The sequence below is a fragment of the Talaromyces stipitatus genome, genomic scaffold (assembly GCF_000003125.1).
Source record: "Talaromyces stipitatus ATCC 10500 scf_1105507295511 genomic scaffold, whole genome shotgun sequence".
NCBI lineage: Eukaryota > Fungi > Ascomycota > Eurotiomycetes > Eurotiales > Trichocomaceae > Talaromyces > Talaromyces stipitatus.
Window position 1 is genome coordinate 1,374,804 of NW_002990119.1, and position 17,376 is coordinate 1,392,179.

Consider the following 17,376-nt stretch of genomic DNA (forward strand, 5'->3'; position numbering starts at 1 on the left):
AAATCTGCAGAGAACCGGAGCCGATCTCCAGCTAGCATCAGCATATATCAAAAACTCCCCCGCCGACGAAACAATCATTAAACATTTCCCGACGACATCATCTACAACTATAGAATACGACGATGAGGACCAGCAGGTCTATCATAGAATTGATATTACGAATACAGAGTCCTTTCACACCCGAAATCAGGAGCGACAAAGACGGCAGCTAATTCATTATAAATTTAGAATTGGAAATGGGAAACCACTCAGAAGGGCGTTGGATAGGCGGGAGGAAATAGTTGAGAAAAACCCGAAATTGCATGCTTGTAGCGAAATAAAGTATCCATAACCCTAACGTCCTTCTCCTCAAACTACCTGTGGTGTACCAAGCGCCATGTATCCATCAATCGTAACCAGTCGTCAAAACCCAGTTTAAAATTATTTTGTACCACCAAGTATCAACAGTTCAAATGACTGTTGTGTTGGTTCCATTCACACCTTGCGGTGTAAACTTGCCCTAAGGAGCTCCACGGCCTCATCCACGACTGAACTGGCCAAACCATTTCCTCGTCTCGCAGAATCGACGGCGGTACCGGCTTGGTAATTAGGGGATAGCATAGAATCGTTTCCGATATCGTCTAACCGTCCGATGGTTGCCCATGAACCGGCGTGCGCTAGATCTTGCTGATCTGCGGCTAGGGCTAACCGATGCCTAATTGGGTAATCAAGTTAACGACTTGCGCTCTTGAGCATCGCATCACTCTTTAAGGAGATATGGAGAAGAGAAAGATATCTACTAACTGACGAGCAAAGCTAGCTTCATTCTCAAATGAGTGCGGGGTGTCGGTAGGGGCAGTCACACTTTGCCCTGAAGCTTCGGTACTAGAGGGTGCCTTTGTGTAGGTCAGGGAGCTTTGTGACGGGGGTTGATGGGACTCGCTGGGCTTCGGTTGGGAGGGTTCTTGTTCCTTTGAACCATCAGGCAGAGAAGTAGATGGATAGGAATTTTTGGCATCCATGTTGGTGACTTGTATGTCTAGTTCTTGTATGTAGGTGTGGTCTATGGGAGAATCGGCCTGGGTGTTGGATTGTGAAGCACTGAAGGTAGCACCTCTGTCCGAGATTAGTTGATTGAAGAACAAGAGATTGTTTATGGGTAGAATGTATGTAGGAATAAAATAAAGAAAAGAAAGAAACCCATGCTACTGATTTTTTGCAATGACAGTTCCATCTTTTATAGGGATCTCAACAAATTAATATATAAACCATATTTTAAAATTAGTTATCCACTAGTTATGTTAACTAGTCATTGGCTATGACGTGCTAATTCTCCGACATACTCTGTACTGTACATGGATCGCTCTAACAAGAGTAGAGCTCCGAAATGAATAAATGAATATGATTATTGACCATATTCATGAATATTCCCGGGTGGACTATTTTTCTGCGCCGGCAAACACCGTGCCCTACATAGACACATATAACCGCCGCAGAATCAGCAAATTGCGATGCAAATTTCTTCAGTTTATCTCATGTCGGCCATAAGGGTATTAATTACTCCTAAATACAGATATAATATTGACCGTATGAGGTGCTTCTTTTCTTATAACAACGAGAATCTCGGCTTAATGGGGAAATATATCTGAAGTTCTCAAGTTCAATCATAAATCCAATGCATGGTATATATAATCATTGCGTATAGTTCAGATAGAGGCAGTCTAGGAAACGCTTCCTCCTTTGCAAGCATTAAGTTCCTTTGAAATTCTCTGGAATGATTGCTCTACCTATTTGTCATGTATAACACGAAAGAGTAGCACTATTACATTTCATGTATTTAAGTTTAACAGATTGTATACCTTTTTTGTTTACTTTATAGCTAGGAATGGATTAGACTAATTAGCTACGTGACGGACAAATCTAAATATTGTTTAGTGTTGGTTTATATGTGCAATCGAGATTCCTGTTGTCGGATTAGTCGGTTTATTCTAGGCCAATCCTGAAGAGTGTTTTACTAGGATCAAAGAAAAGAAGTGACTAGCAAGATTGTATGTCTTGAGTTCTGTCTCTCTCTATCCATCAGGTTTCAAAGCCGGGTCCTTTATAGACACCTTTGGCGGGGTGATTTGTGAGCTATCAGGAGGGGTAAATATTGGGCTGAAATCTAGGTGCCCAGATATATGCCTAAAGGTGCCTTTTAGACCTGTAAGATTGAACAGTCGATCTCTCTGCCTCGTTTTAAAGCCGGATTATCTGACACCTGTCACCGACGCGAACCAAGGAGAGGTCACGTGAAAATACACGTGACCTTGTCAAGCAAGGACTATATAGACCGCGTCGGGGCCTCATTAAGAGAAGACAGACGATTGAATACATTTGACCATAGTACTTGGAGTACCACCTGAAGCGCGTGTACGGACGTATGTACGTTGTTTTATTGGCTTTATAAGCCAACCCACAGAGACAGATATTTTGGAATGAGGGTTAGGAACTTCGATGCCAATGAAGTGAAAGGCGCGTGGCCCGCATCGAAGCGGCTGTCAGCCAGCTGGTTCAAACTGCCACTGGAGATCACTTGAGTTCTGCTGCTACGTTCCCGCAGTCACGGGTAAAATCCAGCCTTGGCCAGCGCGGCGTTACCCGACCCTTGAGAAGGGAAGGAGTGAATACAGGCGTCGCTGTATCTCGGCGATATCCGTCAGGCAAGAGAGGCTCTCTTGAGGTCGCTGAAAGTGACGATGTTAATACCTACCAAATGCTTTGTCATATACCGGAGCCACGGCAACATGAGCAGTCATATGGAATGCTCCACGAGCCTCTTAGCAAGCTATCTCCATTCCCTCCTCCCTACACAACAGCTTGCAATACTTTTACTGCACCATGAAAACTTCAATGACTTTCCCCTTCAGATGTTGAAGCAACCGTATTCGACTCTCCTTACACATTATAGCGCCGAATATATCTCACTTCACTCTGGGTTGCTGCCCTCGCCAGCGTCTTACCCAAGCGTACTATCCTGCGAGCTTATGGAACTGGTCATTTGCTCACAGCAGTTGGATAGAACCACACAAAATGTGCCAACGGATCTTACGAAGTCCATTGCTTCTAGTGGACGCCGATATGTTGACGCTGTCTCTCGTTATGTCACGTCCCAATATCGGTTCGTCATGTCACAGCATGGTTTGGAAACTCTTATGCTTGAGGGTCTCTACCAGGTCAACTCCGGTGACCTGCAAGGTTGCTGGCTGATATTTCGACGCGCATTGGAAGTTGCGCAGCTAATAGGTCTGGATCATGAAGACCAGTTTGGCAAGGACACCTCGGACTTTTCATGGTTTCGTCTTGTCTATGGCGATCGTTATCTGTCACTTCTGTTAGGTGTCCCGTATGCTGCGACAAATAAGCATTTTGCAAGTCAACGTGCATTGGCAGCAGATGTTCCTTTGGGGAGGCTAGAGCGTCTCCACGCTGTTATCATGGAACGCATTATTGCGAGGAATAGATAGATGGCCCGCGGTGAATGCGATGATCATTATCTGTATGATGATTATAAGGAGACGCAAGATATTGATGTTGAGCTTCAATTAGCGACGAGACAAATGTTCTCAGAGTGGCGGTATCCCCGGTGGCTGAAATCTACAATGTTAGAAACAGATATGAGGGAGTTGAAGGCGTCGCTCACAGCACAATCGACTCACTCCTACCTGCTCATACTTCTGCATGTGCCATATATTTTACGATCTCTTGAAGTTAAAGCAAGACCAGTGACTCTCTATGATTACACTTACAATAAACTCACTGCTGTAGCGGCGAGCCGGGCAGTGGTCTCGCTCTGCATTCTCTTGCACGACGTTAACTGCAAAAAATATTGCTGCCATGGACCCAATATCAAGGCATTGATTGCCTCCATGACTCTTCTTCTAGCGCATCTTGAGGGACACGATTTCAATGACTCCAATATGCTGAAACACCAACGGCTCCACGACGTAGGTATGGTAAATGATATTACTAAAATCACGGAACAGCCATCATATTCAAACAAAGACATGGTGAGCAGTTCTTTTGTGCAAGCAATAAAAGGGCTCTTAACAATCGAGGCTCGTGCAGCAAACGGGGCAAGGTATTCCGTCCAGGTTGAGGGGAAGGCTACTGGAAACGCATATTGGGGGGTTTTCTAAAGAAGACAATAACGACAATAACCTAAGGTTTTCAATCCTATATTTCGGCACAATCCTGGTAGAGCGCAACTGGCTTCATAATCCGAAGCCAGTCAACGACATTACCACGAACGCGTGGTTGACGAACCCTCCATTGGATGAACCTACCACAGAAGATGGGCAACTCCGGAATTATCAGTTCGATGTCCTACCTACCGGTTATGTTTCAAGCGAGGAATTTACTGGCCCCCATTTACCAACTCAAACTGCATTCTCCGCAGATGCGGTCGGTTCTAATAACAAAGATAGCACACAACTTTCGCTGTATTTTAGTGCCCTCAACTGGCCACAACCACCTGCGATTCTCATAACGAATTTTCACCATATTACTTCGTACGACACAACAGAAGCAATGCCACAGACATTCGTTCAAGGCTAACCGGCCGTTGCAGATGCGTGCATATCCGAAGCTGACCAGTCACTTGTTTGATTGCTTCAGTGTCCAAGGAGTATTGATACTAGCGAGACCTTAATCATGTTACGGACTATTCAATGATCAGAGTTAAATGGATGGCTGAAGTGCCCTGAAAAACATATTTGCAGAGCCTCGGAAGGTTCTTTGGTAGAAGCTACTTGACCAGTGGCCTCATTACTGGTTCCGGTCTATCTTGTGATGGCATTTATTCATCCTCTGCAGTTTGGCCACAATTCGTTAGTTGAACAAGTAGGTGCCTGCATCGCATGTGTTTGTGCTGGGCAAGTCCATCAGTATTCATTAAGGCTGACTTTATAAGCAAGAATCGGTTAGTGCAGCCGCCAGCGCAAACCAACTTATATGCCTATCATAGGGTTCTCCCACCCATTGTGAATAGCTCCACTTAGTTTCTCCTAGAGAAATTAGCATGTTATTTAGAACACATCGGATTTATTGCAATTGGTTGAAGCTAAATGTGGCAACCAGGCTCCAATTTAGTCGGTATGTGGGAATACCCGCAGTAACAGCGTGTGTTTTGTACAGGAAGCCATGTTTACAGGTCATCTATTGATGAAGATGTGGCATTGTTGCTATGATACGATAGCCGAACAGTATGACGAACAGCATGTCTGAACCTGAGTGGTGTCTATGCAATACTAGAATCTCGTTTCTTTCTGCTGGAACCTAAAGCTCAGAACTCTCTCGTAGACAAATTCATATAGGTCAGAATATTGATAAGGTATTGTAAAAGCAATAAGAAAAGAATTAGTATAAAACTATAGCTGACAGACCAAAAATATGGTATGCTTGGGTGAACTCGTTACTCAGGTATGTTAGCTGTAGAGAATTCAGAGAAAGATCTGGTTACCAAGGATTATGAGCAGTAGTAGAGATATCAGTTGTACGCTTCCCTGTTGGAAAATGATGGATTCTCGATAGAGTGTTCTCTCAATGTTCTTATTCTCTCTGTCTGCTTGTCTATTACTTAAGTTAGAGGAAGCTATCTAAGGGGTGAGGTGTTCTATCCCCTACGGATAAATATCGGCCCGAAGGTCACATGATCTTTACATTAGCCCAATGCGTAACACAGTTTTTATTCACGTAAATTATAGAGGATGCCAGTGAGCGGAAATCACGTGGTGTTAACTAATAAATAAATCGGTACCTCCGGGGATGGGGCAAAGAACGTTCTACATGGCTTTTTATAAGATATCCATCACGCCAGGCTCGACCTTATCCAGGATGTCTGAGAGCTCAAGCCATAGCTTTGTCTGCACCTCGGCGCCCTCGTCACTGGAGACAAAAGCGGAAACTCTGTGACAAATCAGCTTGGTTCCAACAAAAGTCTACACAATCCAAGCACTCAGCACAAAAGGATCGACATATTTTTTGTTGGGCTTTTGACCAACTAGACCAAAAAGCTGCGCGCTTACTAGATGATCTAGTATGGATGTAAATAGCTGGCAAAGGTGATATGTGATGTGAGGTGATATTCCCAACATTTTTCGACGTGTTCGGGTCATTTCGCTAGCGACGATGAGGGGGAAAACTACAGGTGAAGAAAGGAACATGGGGCCAGACTCACGTTCCGATCTTGCAGTCCGACAGGTACTGCCCGTGCGTCTCGAGACCACCGTGAGCGCCGTGGACGACGGTGCGGCTGCTAACCTCGGTCTTGCGTGCGAGTAACTTGGTGGCTAATGAGCCCATAAAACTTTTTCTTCTTTCGCCGCCGTTGGTCATATTGGTTATCACCCAGCCTGGGTTGACGATGTTGACGATAACGTTCCCCGGCTTGCTTGACGCAGACGTTCGGGTGGCGAGCTCACGGACGAAAAGGAGCTCGACTAGCTTGGAGACATTGTACCTATTGTGTACCGCGATCAGCAATCGGCCTCCAAGTCGCGTATATTCTGACGAGCCGCTACGTGCAGCTCATCATATCGGTGCTAGTGCGTGCATGAGTGAGGAGGCTGAAGAAAGGGAGGGAGAGGTTAAACCAGGGTCAAGGGCAAAATCGCCGATCAGCCATTCGTGCTGTCTCCTTATCTGATAGTGTCTGCAGGATATTCAAGTTATGTCGTTCTGGAAAGTCCGTCACCAAGTGGACAAATGATCCCGTAAATGACAGGGCGCCTGCCTTGCCGTACTGCGTAGCCGATTGCCTTAGCTTCGGTAACACCAATAACCCTAAAAGCAATTGACTGATTGCGTTCACAACAATCTGGCTCTCGTTCCCCTCAGCCTCATTGAACTCCGTGGTCATAATGCCCGCGTTGCAGCACAAAACATCCAGTCTGTCTAATTCCACCTCCACTCGCCTGGAGAACTCAATAACAGACGAGTACCTCGCAAGGTCAAGCTCCCACACCTCGACGGCGGGCCGCCCAGCTCTCTGTGCGATAGACCTTGCGGCCACTTCACCCTTGGAGCGCGATCGGACAGCGAGAATCACGCGCGCGGCCCCGAGGCGGAGGAAGTGTTATAATGCCTCAAGACCAATACCACTATTGGCGCCGGTAACGATGATAGTTTGACCAGAGAACGTGTGCGTAGGATACGGGAGTGAGGTAAATTGCGAGAGCATGACTCGCGCGATTTCAGTACTACGGCCCATAGCAGCGGCAAAAATTGGAACAACCCTAGTGACTGAGCTTTGATGGCAAATGGCCCAATATTTGTTGTATTGCAATTCTGGCGTGTTGTCAATGAACTGGATTGTGCTCCAGGGAAGGAGATAGTAGTGGGAAAGTGAGTTGCTCTTCGATTCGAGTTTTGGGGCGATGTCAACCGTTTTATAAGGCCTCCATGAGACAGCAACCGTCGAGTCTCCAAATGCTCTTCTTGTGTCGACATGATAGGACCCCTTTCATTTGCCCATCTTTTGCTGGGTCAGTGACCCGAGACACGGAATGTACGTACCGTACTTGCGTGAACAAGCTCGGCGGTCTTCACGGCCTATCGCTCCTTGGCGACCTCTGCGGTCTTTTCGTCTTTGCGAAAGAGGGCCTGGACACTTCTCTCCGCTTTTCCATATTTAGAAGGTATAAGCTATTCCTTCTTGTTCGGATCGAATTCTGATATCATACTCAACAGCTTGACTTGGTGGTTGCAGTCCCGTTCAGCGGAGCATTTATCCGTGGACGCTTGATGTCGTTCATTCGGTGGAGTTATCGGCGGAGTTATCAGCGGACTGCGACTTCTTGATCTTGCGCAGGTCAACCTTTGTTTCTTCGCCCAGTTGCTGTGCGACATCATTAAACGGAATTATCTGTCGTAGGACTACCTCAACGATCAAGGACCTCCGCTGGGCATGCTCTACATGCAACAGTACTAACTACAAAGCATTATCAGACTCACTACAAGAAGCCCTAAACTGGGGCGCTGCAGAGGGCATTACATTTGCACTAGATAAATACGAGCTTCTTCACTTCTCCCAATATAAAGCAGACCAGGACCCAACCTGTACACCTTCAGTAAAAGCTGGATCTATCATAATCTCAGAAAATACTAAACGGCTATATCTACGTTAGCTAGGAATCCTCTTTGATAAAAAGCTAATGTTTAAATAGCACATTGATGAAACAGCATCTAAAGCCCTTACTATAGCTAATGCCCTTCGCTCTCTAGGGAATACTATCCATGGAGTTAAACCTCATTTACTATAGTAGGCTGTATCAGCCTGTATACTCTATAAAGTATACTATAGCGCAGAAACCTGGTGGCCAGGACGTACTCGCCCTGGGCCTTCCTAAATTTCAAATTGAGTTGGAGAACATCTTGAGAAACTAACCAAAGTAATACTAGCAGGCGTAAGAGCAGTCCTTCCAGTTTTCCACACAACTCTAATATCTATTCTATACCGAGAGTCTGGATTCTCTTCGCCAGAAATTAAACTAGATTAAATAGCCCTCCAAACATCAGTCTGCCTATGGCGTCTTGATCCATACTACCCACTCTGAAGACGCGTAGAATAGATAGCTAGAGACGGCCGACAAACCAGTCGATTTGCCCGCCGAGTGCTGGCGCTTCTTAACCCTGAACAAATAAACCCTCTACAACATGCTCCCTAGTACCCTCATGAGTCACACAAGAGTGCCCTAGCCTGAATAGGAGCTCCCATGGGACGCACTAAGGAATAGGCAGCGGCTAATTTCACGGCTTTTCAATGCACTATCCCTAGCTCGGATATTGTAATCTTTTCAGATGGATCTAGGCTGATAGACAGACGTGCAGGGGGTAGCTATATTGGAATTCAAGCACACCATCAGTTCCTCTGCTTCTCACTCTCATACGGACATGGGAAAGAGGTCTTTGGCACAGAAGCAGAAGCTGCCCTAGCTGGTGCTCAAGCAGCAATAGCATACCCAACAGCTTAATTTACTACTAACCTATAGATCTGTCTTGACAACCTGGAAGTTACCACGCGCCTCCTATCCCCCTCTACAGGATCCTCTTAAGAGGTCTTTGAATCCTTTCGCACCCTTGCAGCCGCCTAGCCACTACGCGAAAGGCTTCCACACACCAAAAGTAGATCAATCCAAATCCAATGGGTCCCTGGACACACTAAAATCCCTAAGAATAAAGCAGCTGATCTCGCTGCCAAGGAAGGAGCTATCTCTATCCCCCCCTCTCCATACAAGTCCTCATATGCCTCGCTAAAGAGATACACCAAGACTTAATCTCTTTCTGCTGCTCAGACATAGTGGCAGACTGTAGCACCACAGATATACCAAGATCTAGAAATAACTATATCTCCTAAACGCCCTGAAGAGCTTCAACTTAACCAACTTGACCTTGGCCATATCATAGTGGCCCATACTGGTCATAGAGACTTTGCGGATTACCACAAGCACTTTAATCATGATGATGCTTATCTTCTCTGTTGATGTAGAGCACGAAAAGCACCTCTACATTTCTTCTTCTACCATATAGCTAAGAGATGAGCCTCTCGTCCACCTGGACCCCCTTCTGAAGTTATCTCTTTTCTTTTAGGCACTGCGAAAGGAACACGAAAACTAGCCTCATGGCTAGCAGAGACCCATTTCTTTGAGGATATCTGTCCTCGCCAACCTCTCCTTAGCACCTAGCTAAGTCAGCCCTACTTTCCCCTTATATCTCTCTTTTTCTTTGTTCTTTTTCTTTCTTTCTTTTCTTCTTTCCTTCTTCCCTTCTTCTTTTCAAACTCACTGCTTAAGTATGATGGTGGTAGAATGATGGGTCATGGAGCGTAGGTGGACCATTGTAGCTGGCAAATACCCAAAACCCACTAGGAAGTGGATCTCCCTTTAAGACCACGGCAGCTATGGAAATGCGCCAAAGAGTCTCTTATTTGTATATAAATCTGATAGGACCTGAAGCCCGAGGCTTACCCCTCGGCGGCCTATGTCCCAGTAGGGATTGGTGGGAAGCGTGCAAGTCACGAACCACGGCCGTTAAATATACACACACACACACACACACTCCCCTTACTCTTGGGGATCAGTCACAATATTAGGAATCAAGATATCTTCATATTGTCAGGCTCATTAGGCCGCTTCGTGTTCGCGCCTTACTACCGTCTATGCTTCGTGATACGGACCGTAGTTAAACCAACACTGTCACTTGGTGCTTGAATGCGATTACGATAAATCGCGGACAGGCGCAGGAAGGCATATACGACAAGTTCATGGATAAATACCTAGCCTTGGTGAACGAGAGGACGGGTATGGTTGGGAGATCCCGAAGATGCTGGCACCTTTACTAACCCCGTGGTAGATAAGCTGCAGTTTGACAGAGTTATGGGCTTTATCGAGCGCGGTCGCGTGCAGGGCACCTTGGTGACAGGAGGTCATCGGATCGGCGAGAAGGTTTGAATCTTCAAATAGTTGAAAGCACATAAAACTGATACTTCTGTCATTAGGGCTACTTTATTGCGCCGACAGTCTTTACAGGTGTGATAAAGGACTCCGAGATCAATCAGCAGGAGATATTTGGGCCTATCGCTATCGTCAACAGCTTCAAAACCGAGGAGGAAGCCATTTCTTTAGCTAATGATACGGCATACGGGCTGATGGCAGGGGTGTTAACCCAGGATATCAACCGTGCTCTGCGCATCAGTACAGAGCTCGACACCGGTATGGTCGGTATCAACGCGGTGAGTATGGCGTTCCGGCAAGCCCCTTTTGGTGGCACCAAGGAGAGTGGGATTGGGCGCGAGAGTGGAGTTCATGCTTTGCGCGAGTATACGGAACCGAAAACGCTCTTCGTCAATTTGAACTACTGAAATATGAGATGTGTCTCCAGCATTGTCAGATAAATCAAGAACCTGGTAACGTAATATTCTAGCGAGAATGAAGCTACGAAGATCAACCATCTAACTAGGTGTTGTGGAATTGCGGCCGGCAGACATATCCACTGGCCTGTAATTGAGAAAGTGAATTGGCTAGCTGTCCAGATCTCTGTCGTTTGGAGTAAATGTTAAAGAATAACTAAGAAAACTGAGAGTTCAATAATTAACTCACTATTGTAACTACTCAGTGAGTAAAATTGGCGAGGGGGTGAGCACTAAAACAGAACGGTAAAGCCGAAAAGCGTCAAAGGAAATCCGGTACGTTAGGTCCTGCTGCAATGCGACTGAGCCACTATATACATACTTACTGCCTGTTTGGCAATTTCCCAGCTAAACACCAAACTTCTCCATTGCCGCCTCAGCCACTTTCCTCCATTGCCTTGTTCGATCACTCGCTTGGCCCCTTGGACATACCTCCACAATCGCCCGAACATGATTGACCACAGTCTGCATCGACTCCTGTGCAGCATTCATTTTCGTCTCCTCCAGGATCGACTGTGCACCCCGTTCATGACACACTTGCTCAAACAACTCCTCCATTCGAGTCTGCTCCGCCTTGTCCTCTGGAGTCGATTTCATATTCCACAGAAATGCGCGCGGAGGATTCCACCGTGGTGCTGGGACAACTCCACTGAACTCCCAGTCCAGAACAGCAGTAATCGGGCAACCTGGCTCCTCGGGATCGCACATGATGTTCGCAAAGTGCATATCCTTGTGTGCAAGCACATAAGCGACCCGATTGAGCTCGTCTATGTTCACTGACGTCTGTAGCGCGAGAATGAAAGATCGTAACCGAGGTACCATGTCTCGATAGGGATCAAGTAACGGATGTACTTCTATAGCATGGATATACCGTTCCAAACAGGCGACATTGAACGAAACGTAATTTGGAAATCCATCCGCAGCAATAGGGTTGAGCGTGTCTAAGGTCTCATGCATACCGGGAGAAGACCAGTACTGCTCCAGATCTGGTAATTGCCAGAAGTACTCGTCAAGAAGTGGCCCGCGAGCAATTTCTCCGTTGTCACGGAGAGTAAGGCCTCCCACGTACCCGGACTTCCAAGGATGTGAATGTAATTCAGTCAGATAGTCTGTCAGTTGGTGGACCATTTTGGTTTTAGTCTCCGTGGATAGCGTGTCATAAATTTTGTCGACGCTGACACCGGGTGCCTTTTCGAGGAGAGTAAATTCATGTCCAATGAGGTTATTTTCAGTGGCATCGTAGCGCACAATTGCTGGAACGGGAATGTGCGTGTTCTTGCGCACCCAGTTCATTACGCCTACCTCATTCAGCGTCTTGATACTTGGAAGTTGTCGTCCTGACACGCGCAGGACGAGGGCCAGAGTACCATCTTTTTCTGCGCGTACTGGAATGTCAGTGGCGACTAAAGCAGAGAAATTAATAAGGTATATTGAGTGGAAGGAGGCTGCAGCTTCCAGAGGCTCGATGGAAGTGGGTTTGGGAAGATTTAGAGCGAGAATTAAATCCGTTATGCTGTCCGCTGTCAATGCAGGGGGAAGGTAGTTGCTGGAGGTAGCCATATGCTGGTGGATTTTCAGCAGGGATTAGTGATGGTTGACAATGCTGCGTAAATGCGGAGAGTGTACTCCTAGTCAGCTAGAAATACAACCACCCCTCCGTCTATAAGTTAGCAGCTGGAAGGATGATCAAATTGTGTTTTGTATGAGTCATGATGAGTGATAAGTGATGAGAGCTGGATGCAATAGCACTGATTTGAGCGGAGTAGCTCGGTGGTAAATATCATTGAATTGCATGAAACGCCCATATCTAAGTGACTTATCAGAACGGTACGCTAAACGGGATCGAGCCGTTCCAACACAGAGAGGGATCTCAATTGGCGATTGGGTTAGTACACTATGTATAGCGCTTGTTCCTGACCTCCACTCCATGGTAGCATTGCGGGTGGGTATCCTGGCCAGAACAACCCCTAAGAAGTAAAACCCACTTTTGATGGGAGGCTGTAAAGCGAGAGACAAACCAACACCTGCAGTGTGACCTGTGACCATTGACTTTCATTATCTTGAAACGAGCATCTCGTATTTGCTTCAGATTAGTATTGGAGTTGAAGCTATAGGTAAGCTTATATCCATAGAGCTAGGGTAAGAATTTTGAGGAATGACATAGGGCTGCTGCCTTTATTATTGACATGATACCTAGATAATATTAAAACCCATCCAATTCAGTCTTGATCACCGGCACTTCATTCTGATTTCTTTCGGCTTGCCACTCACTCAAAGTCTTGCTGCTTGGATCATAAAACGGCTTCTCACCATAAACCGCGGTCCTCTTGCCTTCTCTCTCTTCGGTGTTATATCCACCAGGAACTGCCCGGTGAACGGCAACTCGATTATCCCAAAGCGCGATGCTGCCAGCTTCCCATTGCCAGCGGACAGTTAGATCGTCAGCTGAATGGAGGTGTTCGCGGAGAAAGTTGAGAGTATGTAATGCCTCGAAACCTTTCAGCTCGGCGATGTGGATTACGAATGCAGGATTGTAGAATAGTGCTTTCTGTTTGGTTACCGGATGAGTACGAACCTATCGAAATTTTGCTGTTATTTTAGTATTGCATTCACATGAGTCTTAAAAGAGAGAAGGACTTACAAGAGGATGCTCCCTGCGTACGGGCAACCGAAAGGTAGTTCCGCCCCTGTTGATAGTGTTGATGTATGTATGCTATTACCTGAATTAGCAAGATTCAGATATCCGAGCTGTAAGGGATAGAAGAGAACACACTGACCTCAGAACTGTGAACCCCATGAAGCCCTTCGAACGTTTTCTGAAATGTCGGACTCAATTTATCGAACAACGCCGTCTGACTCGTCCAGATAGTATCGCCGCCTGAAGAGATGTTAATATAGGAAGTGTATCTTTGATACTTGCATACGACAAGAAACAGAAGAAAAGAGAAGATTTACCATATTCCGGAGTTTTGACCATTCGAAGTAATGTATAGGAAGGTGGATTGATCTCGAAGGAGTGATCAGAGTGAAATTCGGCGAATGCACTGCTAGCATGTTCGTAGGATCGAATGTCACTATCAAATGTAACGATTAACTTCCATTCAACTAAGTTAGACAACAGTATGCGTCTGTCTCACCCTCCACGACCTAAAATCGTGACATGACGTGGATCGACTTGGTTAGGGTCCCTGTCTTGCTAAAAAGAGGAATGTCAATATCCAAACGCCCATAGAAAGAGAGATGAATTAAGTCTACAATGCCGAAATGTTTCGTGAATTCATGTTGCCCTTCAAGTGTGAGGTCCTGATCTCGGAAAAAGACGACTCCTCTCTATAATCGGATAACACCATCTTGTTAATTCCACATGCAGTAATTACGTAGGGCTATGACAAGAATACTCACCTCAGCGACCAGCAGAGCCAACTCATTTTTCTGCTTCTCATCCAACTGACTCAACTGCACACCCTGTAGTTCTGTCCCTATATATGGCGTCAAGTGCTTAACCTTGGTGACCGCTGAGAGAAGAGATCTCTTTTCCAGATCGGCAAAAAATGCACGATCTTTGGGCGGGCGAATTTCTTCCACCGGGGGATCGCTGGGTCTGTAGGCGAGGACCTTTTCATTGAGGCCAGTGTGAGCTCCAATCATTTTGTAGTTGCGGTTTTCGTTTCTTTTTCTTTGTCAAGATATAGTAATAGAATGGGAATAGAATAATTATCAATAATACTCATGAACCGACGATCTAGATGCATGCAAATGCGCCATGAGTTGTAAAATGGATCCTTTTATATGTGATCTGCCCAAGTATGGTCGGATAACTGCTGAATAATATCTTTTGTCAAAACATCAAGATGTAAAATTTGTGATGTTATTACAGGCTTGACGATATTCCCGGTCTTCATGGTGTCATTCCACATGGACTTTGATCCAGAGAGCCAGTGAACTTCTCCATCTTTATCTTTCCTTGATAAACCGACGAATAAAAAATTTCTCCGGTCCAACAAGAGCATTTGCCATGCCTGACTAGGATGCTGTCGTCTAGACTATGACTTGACGGTTATCACGACATCCGTATTACATCTGGTGAATTGCACTCTCTCCACATGTGAGTAGAAGAATAACAATTAAGTCCAAGAAGACATTGTCGGTTATTATAAGCGGTGATGGGTGAGTGGTGGATTGTATTTAAGTTATCTACGAGATTGGTATCTATTATCACCTCATCGCGATATCTAGCTAGGTAAATAAGTTTGTTATGCGAGTTTAGCGTAAATGGGGGGCTTTTCGGACAAGCTACATTGGGAGACAATCTTGAATACTTAAGCTACATATCCACAGCCGTTAGTATAGTTATATAGTGTAAAGTAACCTTCACCAAGTGGCCAACTAACTCTGATATAAGCTTGTTCCTTACTCGGGTTCTATTGCTCAGAGAGCAGCACTATGGCCGACTCTAAGGACGCAGTATCGACCAACGTGGATGGGGCTGGAATCAATGATTTTCGATCCTCTCATTTGGCTGATATAGATAGTTCGATTGACTTGAACAATGAACTCATCGATACTTCGAAGGTTGACGATGTGCTTACCCGAAAGATGGCTCTGGTCAACGCTGCAATCGATGAGATTGGCATGACACCGTTTCAATGGAAGCTATTTTTCTTGAACGGGTTTGGCTATGCTGTGGATTCAGTGAGTTCACCTGTATACTTTATATTCTGTTGGAACATCTTGCTGACTGTGTGATAATAGCTCCTCGTTGTGTGTCAATCTATTGCCCAGCCAGCAGCTACACAGGAATTTCGCAATCCTAGCAAGCATATTGCAGGCATCTCTCTAGCTTCACAAGTCGGTCTTCTTGTTGGTGCTGCTGTCTGGGGATTCTCGGCAGACGTTATAGGACGCAAGCTCGCTTTCAATACGAGCTTGTTTATATGTGCTGCTTTTGTGCTGATTGCTGGCGGTATGCCTAGCTATATTTCTTTCTCTGCAATGTTCGTTCACCTAGACTCCTACCATCTCAACATTGAATGGTTATGCTAACTTTCTTTTCTATTTTCTTAGGGTTGCTATATATTCGGCTGGAGCCGGAGGAAACTACATTCTTGATGCTACCAATTTCCTTGAATTCCTACCCGTATCTCATGCCTGGCTCGTCACTTTCCTCTCGGTATGGTGGGCCGTCGGGTACACCGTTACCGGTCTACTGGCATGGGCATTCATGAGTAACTTCAGTTGCGCAGCGGATGCCGTAGAGTGTCGTCGATCAGATAACATGGGCTGGCGCTATCTACATTTCACCTGTGGCACTCTGGTGCTTGTTCTCAGTGTCTTCCGGTTGTTTGCTATTCGTATGGTCCAAACACCCAAATGGTTGACGAGTCAAAATCGAGATGAAGAACTATATGCAATTCTCGTGAATCTGTCTGAAACATACAAACGACCACTTTCGCTGACCTTGGAAAAGCTACAGGCTCAGGGGCGTGTACTGCATACGGAGAAATCTGTATGGTCTGGTCTCCGGCTGAAAAGCCATTTTTCGGGTCTGTTCAGCACAACTAAACTAGCATATTCTACTGTTATGATTATAGTCAACTGGCTTCTCATTGGGACTGTCTCGCCCTTATATGGTGTCTTCTTACCATACTACCTTGCGTCCCGCGGTGCCGATACTGGGGATAACTCAAACTACACGACCTGGCGCAACTATGCAATCAATCAAGTAGCCGGTTTGATTGGTCCCATTATTGCCGGTTTCCTTGTGGGATGGCGGTGGTTTGGGCGACGAGGCACACTTGCTGTCGGAGCAGCAATTACCACTGCATTGCAGCTTGGATATACGCAAATCAAAACACCGGCACAAAACGTGGGAGTGTCAGCGGCAATTTCGGCAGCATCGAATATTTACTATGGTACTATATATGCATACACACCGGAGATCCTGCCGAGTGCTCATCGTGCCACTGGATATGGTCTCTGCGTGGTTCTGAATCGTATTGGTGGTATTGTTGGCGTGTTGGTTGGAAGCTATGCTAATGTAGAGACTGTGATTCCATTGTGGATTTGTGCAGGGTTGTATGGTGCTCTGATCTTTACGAGTTTGCTATTGCCGTTTGAGAGCAGAGGAAAGAGGACCGTTTAAACTGTGGTTGTGTCTGTGATTGTGTCTCCGATGTTATTGATTATTACAGATACTTTCAACGGTGATATATAACACGGATTTGGTATAAACCACCCTCAATAGGCCCCGTGGGAACTACCTAGGTACCAGTTCTCAAGCATAAATTTAACCGATATGTGGGTACAGGCTACAGCTGGGTCATCCGGGAATCCATATATCGTGCGTCAACTTGCCAGAGCTGTCAAAGAGTCGCTTTTACGACCAGATTGATGATGTGGCCTATGCAGCAGATGCCCCGGGCGCCTTCAAATCCGAACATTGAAGTGACCAG

The 17,376-nt window shown here is 45.9% G+C and overlaps 7 protein-coding genes across 7 annotated transcripts, besides 3 other annotated features; 3 read left to right on the forward strand and 4 right to left on the reverse strand.

Annotated features, from left to right (window-relative positions):
* Positions 1-474: 474 nt before the first annotated feature.
* Positions 475-1,001, reverse strand: TSTA_102240 (uncharacterized protein; the record flags this gene model as incomplete). Its single annotated transcript, XM_002486187.1, has 2 exons — positions 475-694; positions 784-1,001. The coding sequence occupies 2 exons, from the start codon at positions 999-1,001 to the stop codon at positions 475-477; spliced, it is 438 nt and encodes a 145-aa protein (XP_002486232.1).
* Positions 1,002-2,765: 1,764 nt separating this feature from the next.
* On the forward strand, positions 2,766-4,157 carry TSTA_102250 (uncharacterized protein; the record flags this gene model as incomplete). The annotated part of the gene is made up of 3 exons (XM_002486188.1): positions 2,766-2,902; positions 2,930-3,416; positions 3,486-4,157. The coding sequence occupies 3 exons, from the start codon at positions 2,766-2,768 to the stop codon at positions 4,155-4,157; spliced, it is 1,296 nt and encodes a 431-aa protein (XP_002486233.1).
* Positions 4,158-5,813: 1,656 nt separating this feature from the next.
* On the reverse strand, positions 5,814-6,877 carry TSTA_102260 (short-chain dehydrogenase, putative; the record flags this gene model as incomplete). The annotated part of the gene is made up of 3 exons (XM_002486189.1): positions 5,814-5,925; positions 6,197-6,478; positions 6,762-6,877. 3 exons carry the CDS (start codon positions 6,875-6,877, stop codon positions 5,814-5,816), a joined length of 510 nt encoding a protein of 169 aa, XP_002486234.1.
* Positions 6,878-7,928: 1,051 nt separating this feature from the next.
* Positions 7,929-9,473: a mobile genetic element.
* A 257-nt stretch (positions 9,474-9,730) lies between these two features.
* Positions 9,731-9,793: a sequence feature (CT-rich).
* A 261-nt stretch (positions 9,794-10,054) lies between these two features.
* Positions 10,055-10,074: a microsatellite.
* A 205-nt stretch (positions 10,075-10,279) lies between these two features.
* TSTA_102270 (aldehyde dehydrogenase, putative) lies at positions 10,280-10,876 on the forward strand (the record flags this gene model as incomplete). Its single annotated transcript, XM_002486190.1, has 3 exons — positions 10,280-10,316; positions 10,369-10,460; positions 10,514-10,876. 3 exons carry the CDS (start codon positions 10,280-10,282, stop codon positions 10,874-10,876), a joined length of 492 nt encoding a protein of 163 aa, XP_002486235.1.
* A 396-nt stretch (positions 10,877-11,272) lies between these two features.
* Positions 11,273-12,484, reverse strand: TSTA_102280 (uncharacterized protein; the record flags this gene model as incomplete). The annotated part of the gene is made up of 2 exons (XM_002486191.1): positions 11,273-11,998; positions 12,050-12,484. 2 exons carry the CDS (start codon positions 12,482-12,484, stop codon positions 11,273-11,275), a joined length of 1,161 nt encoding a protein of 386 aa, XP_002486236.1.
* A 529-nt stretch (positions 12,485-13,013) lies between these two features.
* TSTA_102290 (alpha-ketoglutarate-dependent sulfonate dioxygenase, putative) lies at positions 13,014-14,660 on the reverse strand. The gene is made up of 6 exons (XM_002486192.1): positions 14,327-14,660; positions 14,085-14,254; positions 13,880-13,968; positions 13,702-13,802; positions 13,566-13,637; positions 13,014-13,499 (listed from the first exon to the last, which is right to left on the reverse strand). Exons 1-6 carry the CDS (start codon positions 14,570-14,572, stop codon positions 13,128-13,130), a joined length of 1,050 nt encoding a protein of 349 aa, XP_002486237.1. The 5' UTR covers positions 14,573-14,660; the 3' UTR covers positions 13,014-13,127.
* A 707-nt stretch (positions 14,661-15,367) lies between these two features.
* TSTA_102300 (sugar transporter, putative) lies at positions 15,368-17,136 on the forward strand (the record flags this gene model as incomplete). The annotated part of the gene is made up of 3 exons (XM_002486193.1): positions 15,368-15,616; positions 15,677-15,918; positions 15,989-17,136. The coding sequence occupies 3 exons, from the start codon at positions 15,368-15,370 to the stop codon at positions 17,064-17,066; spliced, it is 1,569 nt and encodes a 522-aa protein (XP_002486238.1). The 3' UTR covers positions 17,067-17,136.
* Positions 17,137-17,376: the final 240 nt, after the last annotated feature.

Excerpts from the sequence above, each read along its gene's own strand:
- TSTA_102290 (XM_002486192.1), bottom strand. The coding sequence starts at position 14,572 with ATGATTGGAGCTCACACTGGCCTCAATGAAAAGGTCCTCGCCTACAGA. Across the intron at positions 13,803-13,879 it reads GGTCAAAACTCCGGAATATG|GCGGCGATACTATCTGGACG; the intron begins GTAAATCTTCTC and ends ACATCTCTTCAG. Across the intron at positions 13,500-13,565 it reads TACGCAGGGAGCATCCTCTT|GTTCGTACTCATCCGGTAAC; the intron begins GTAAGTCCTTCT and ends AAATTTCGATAG.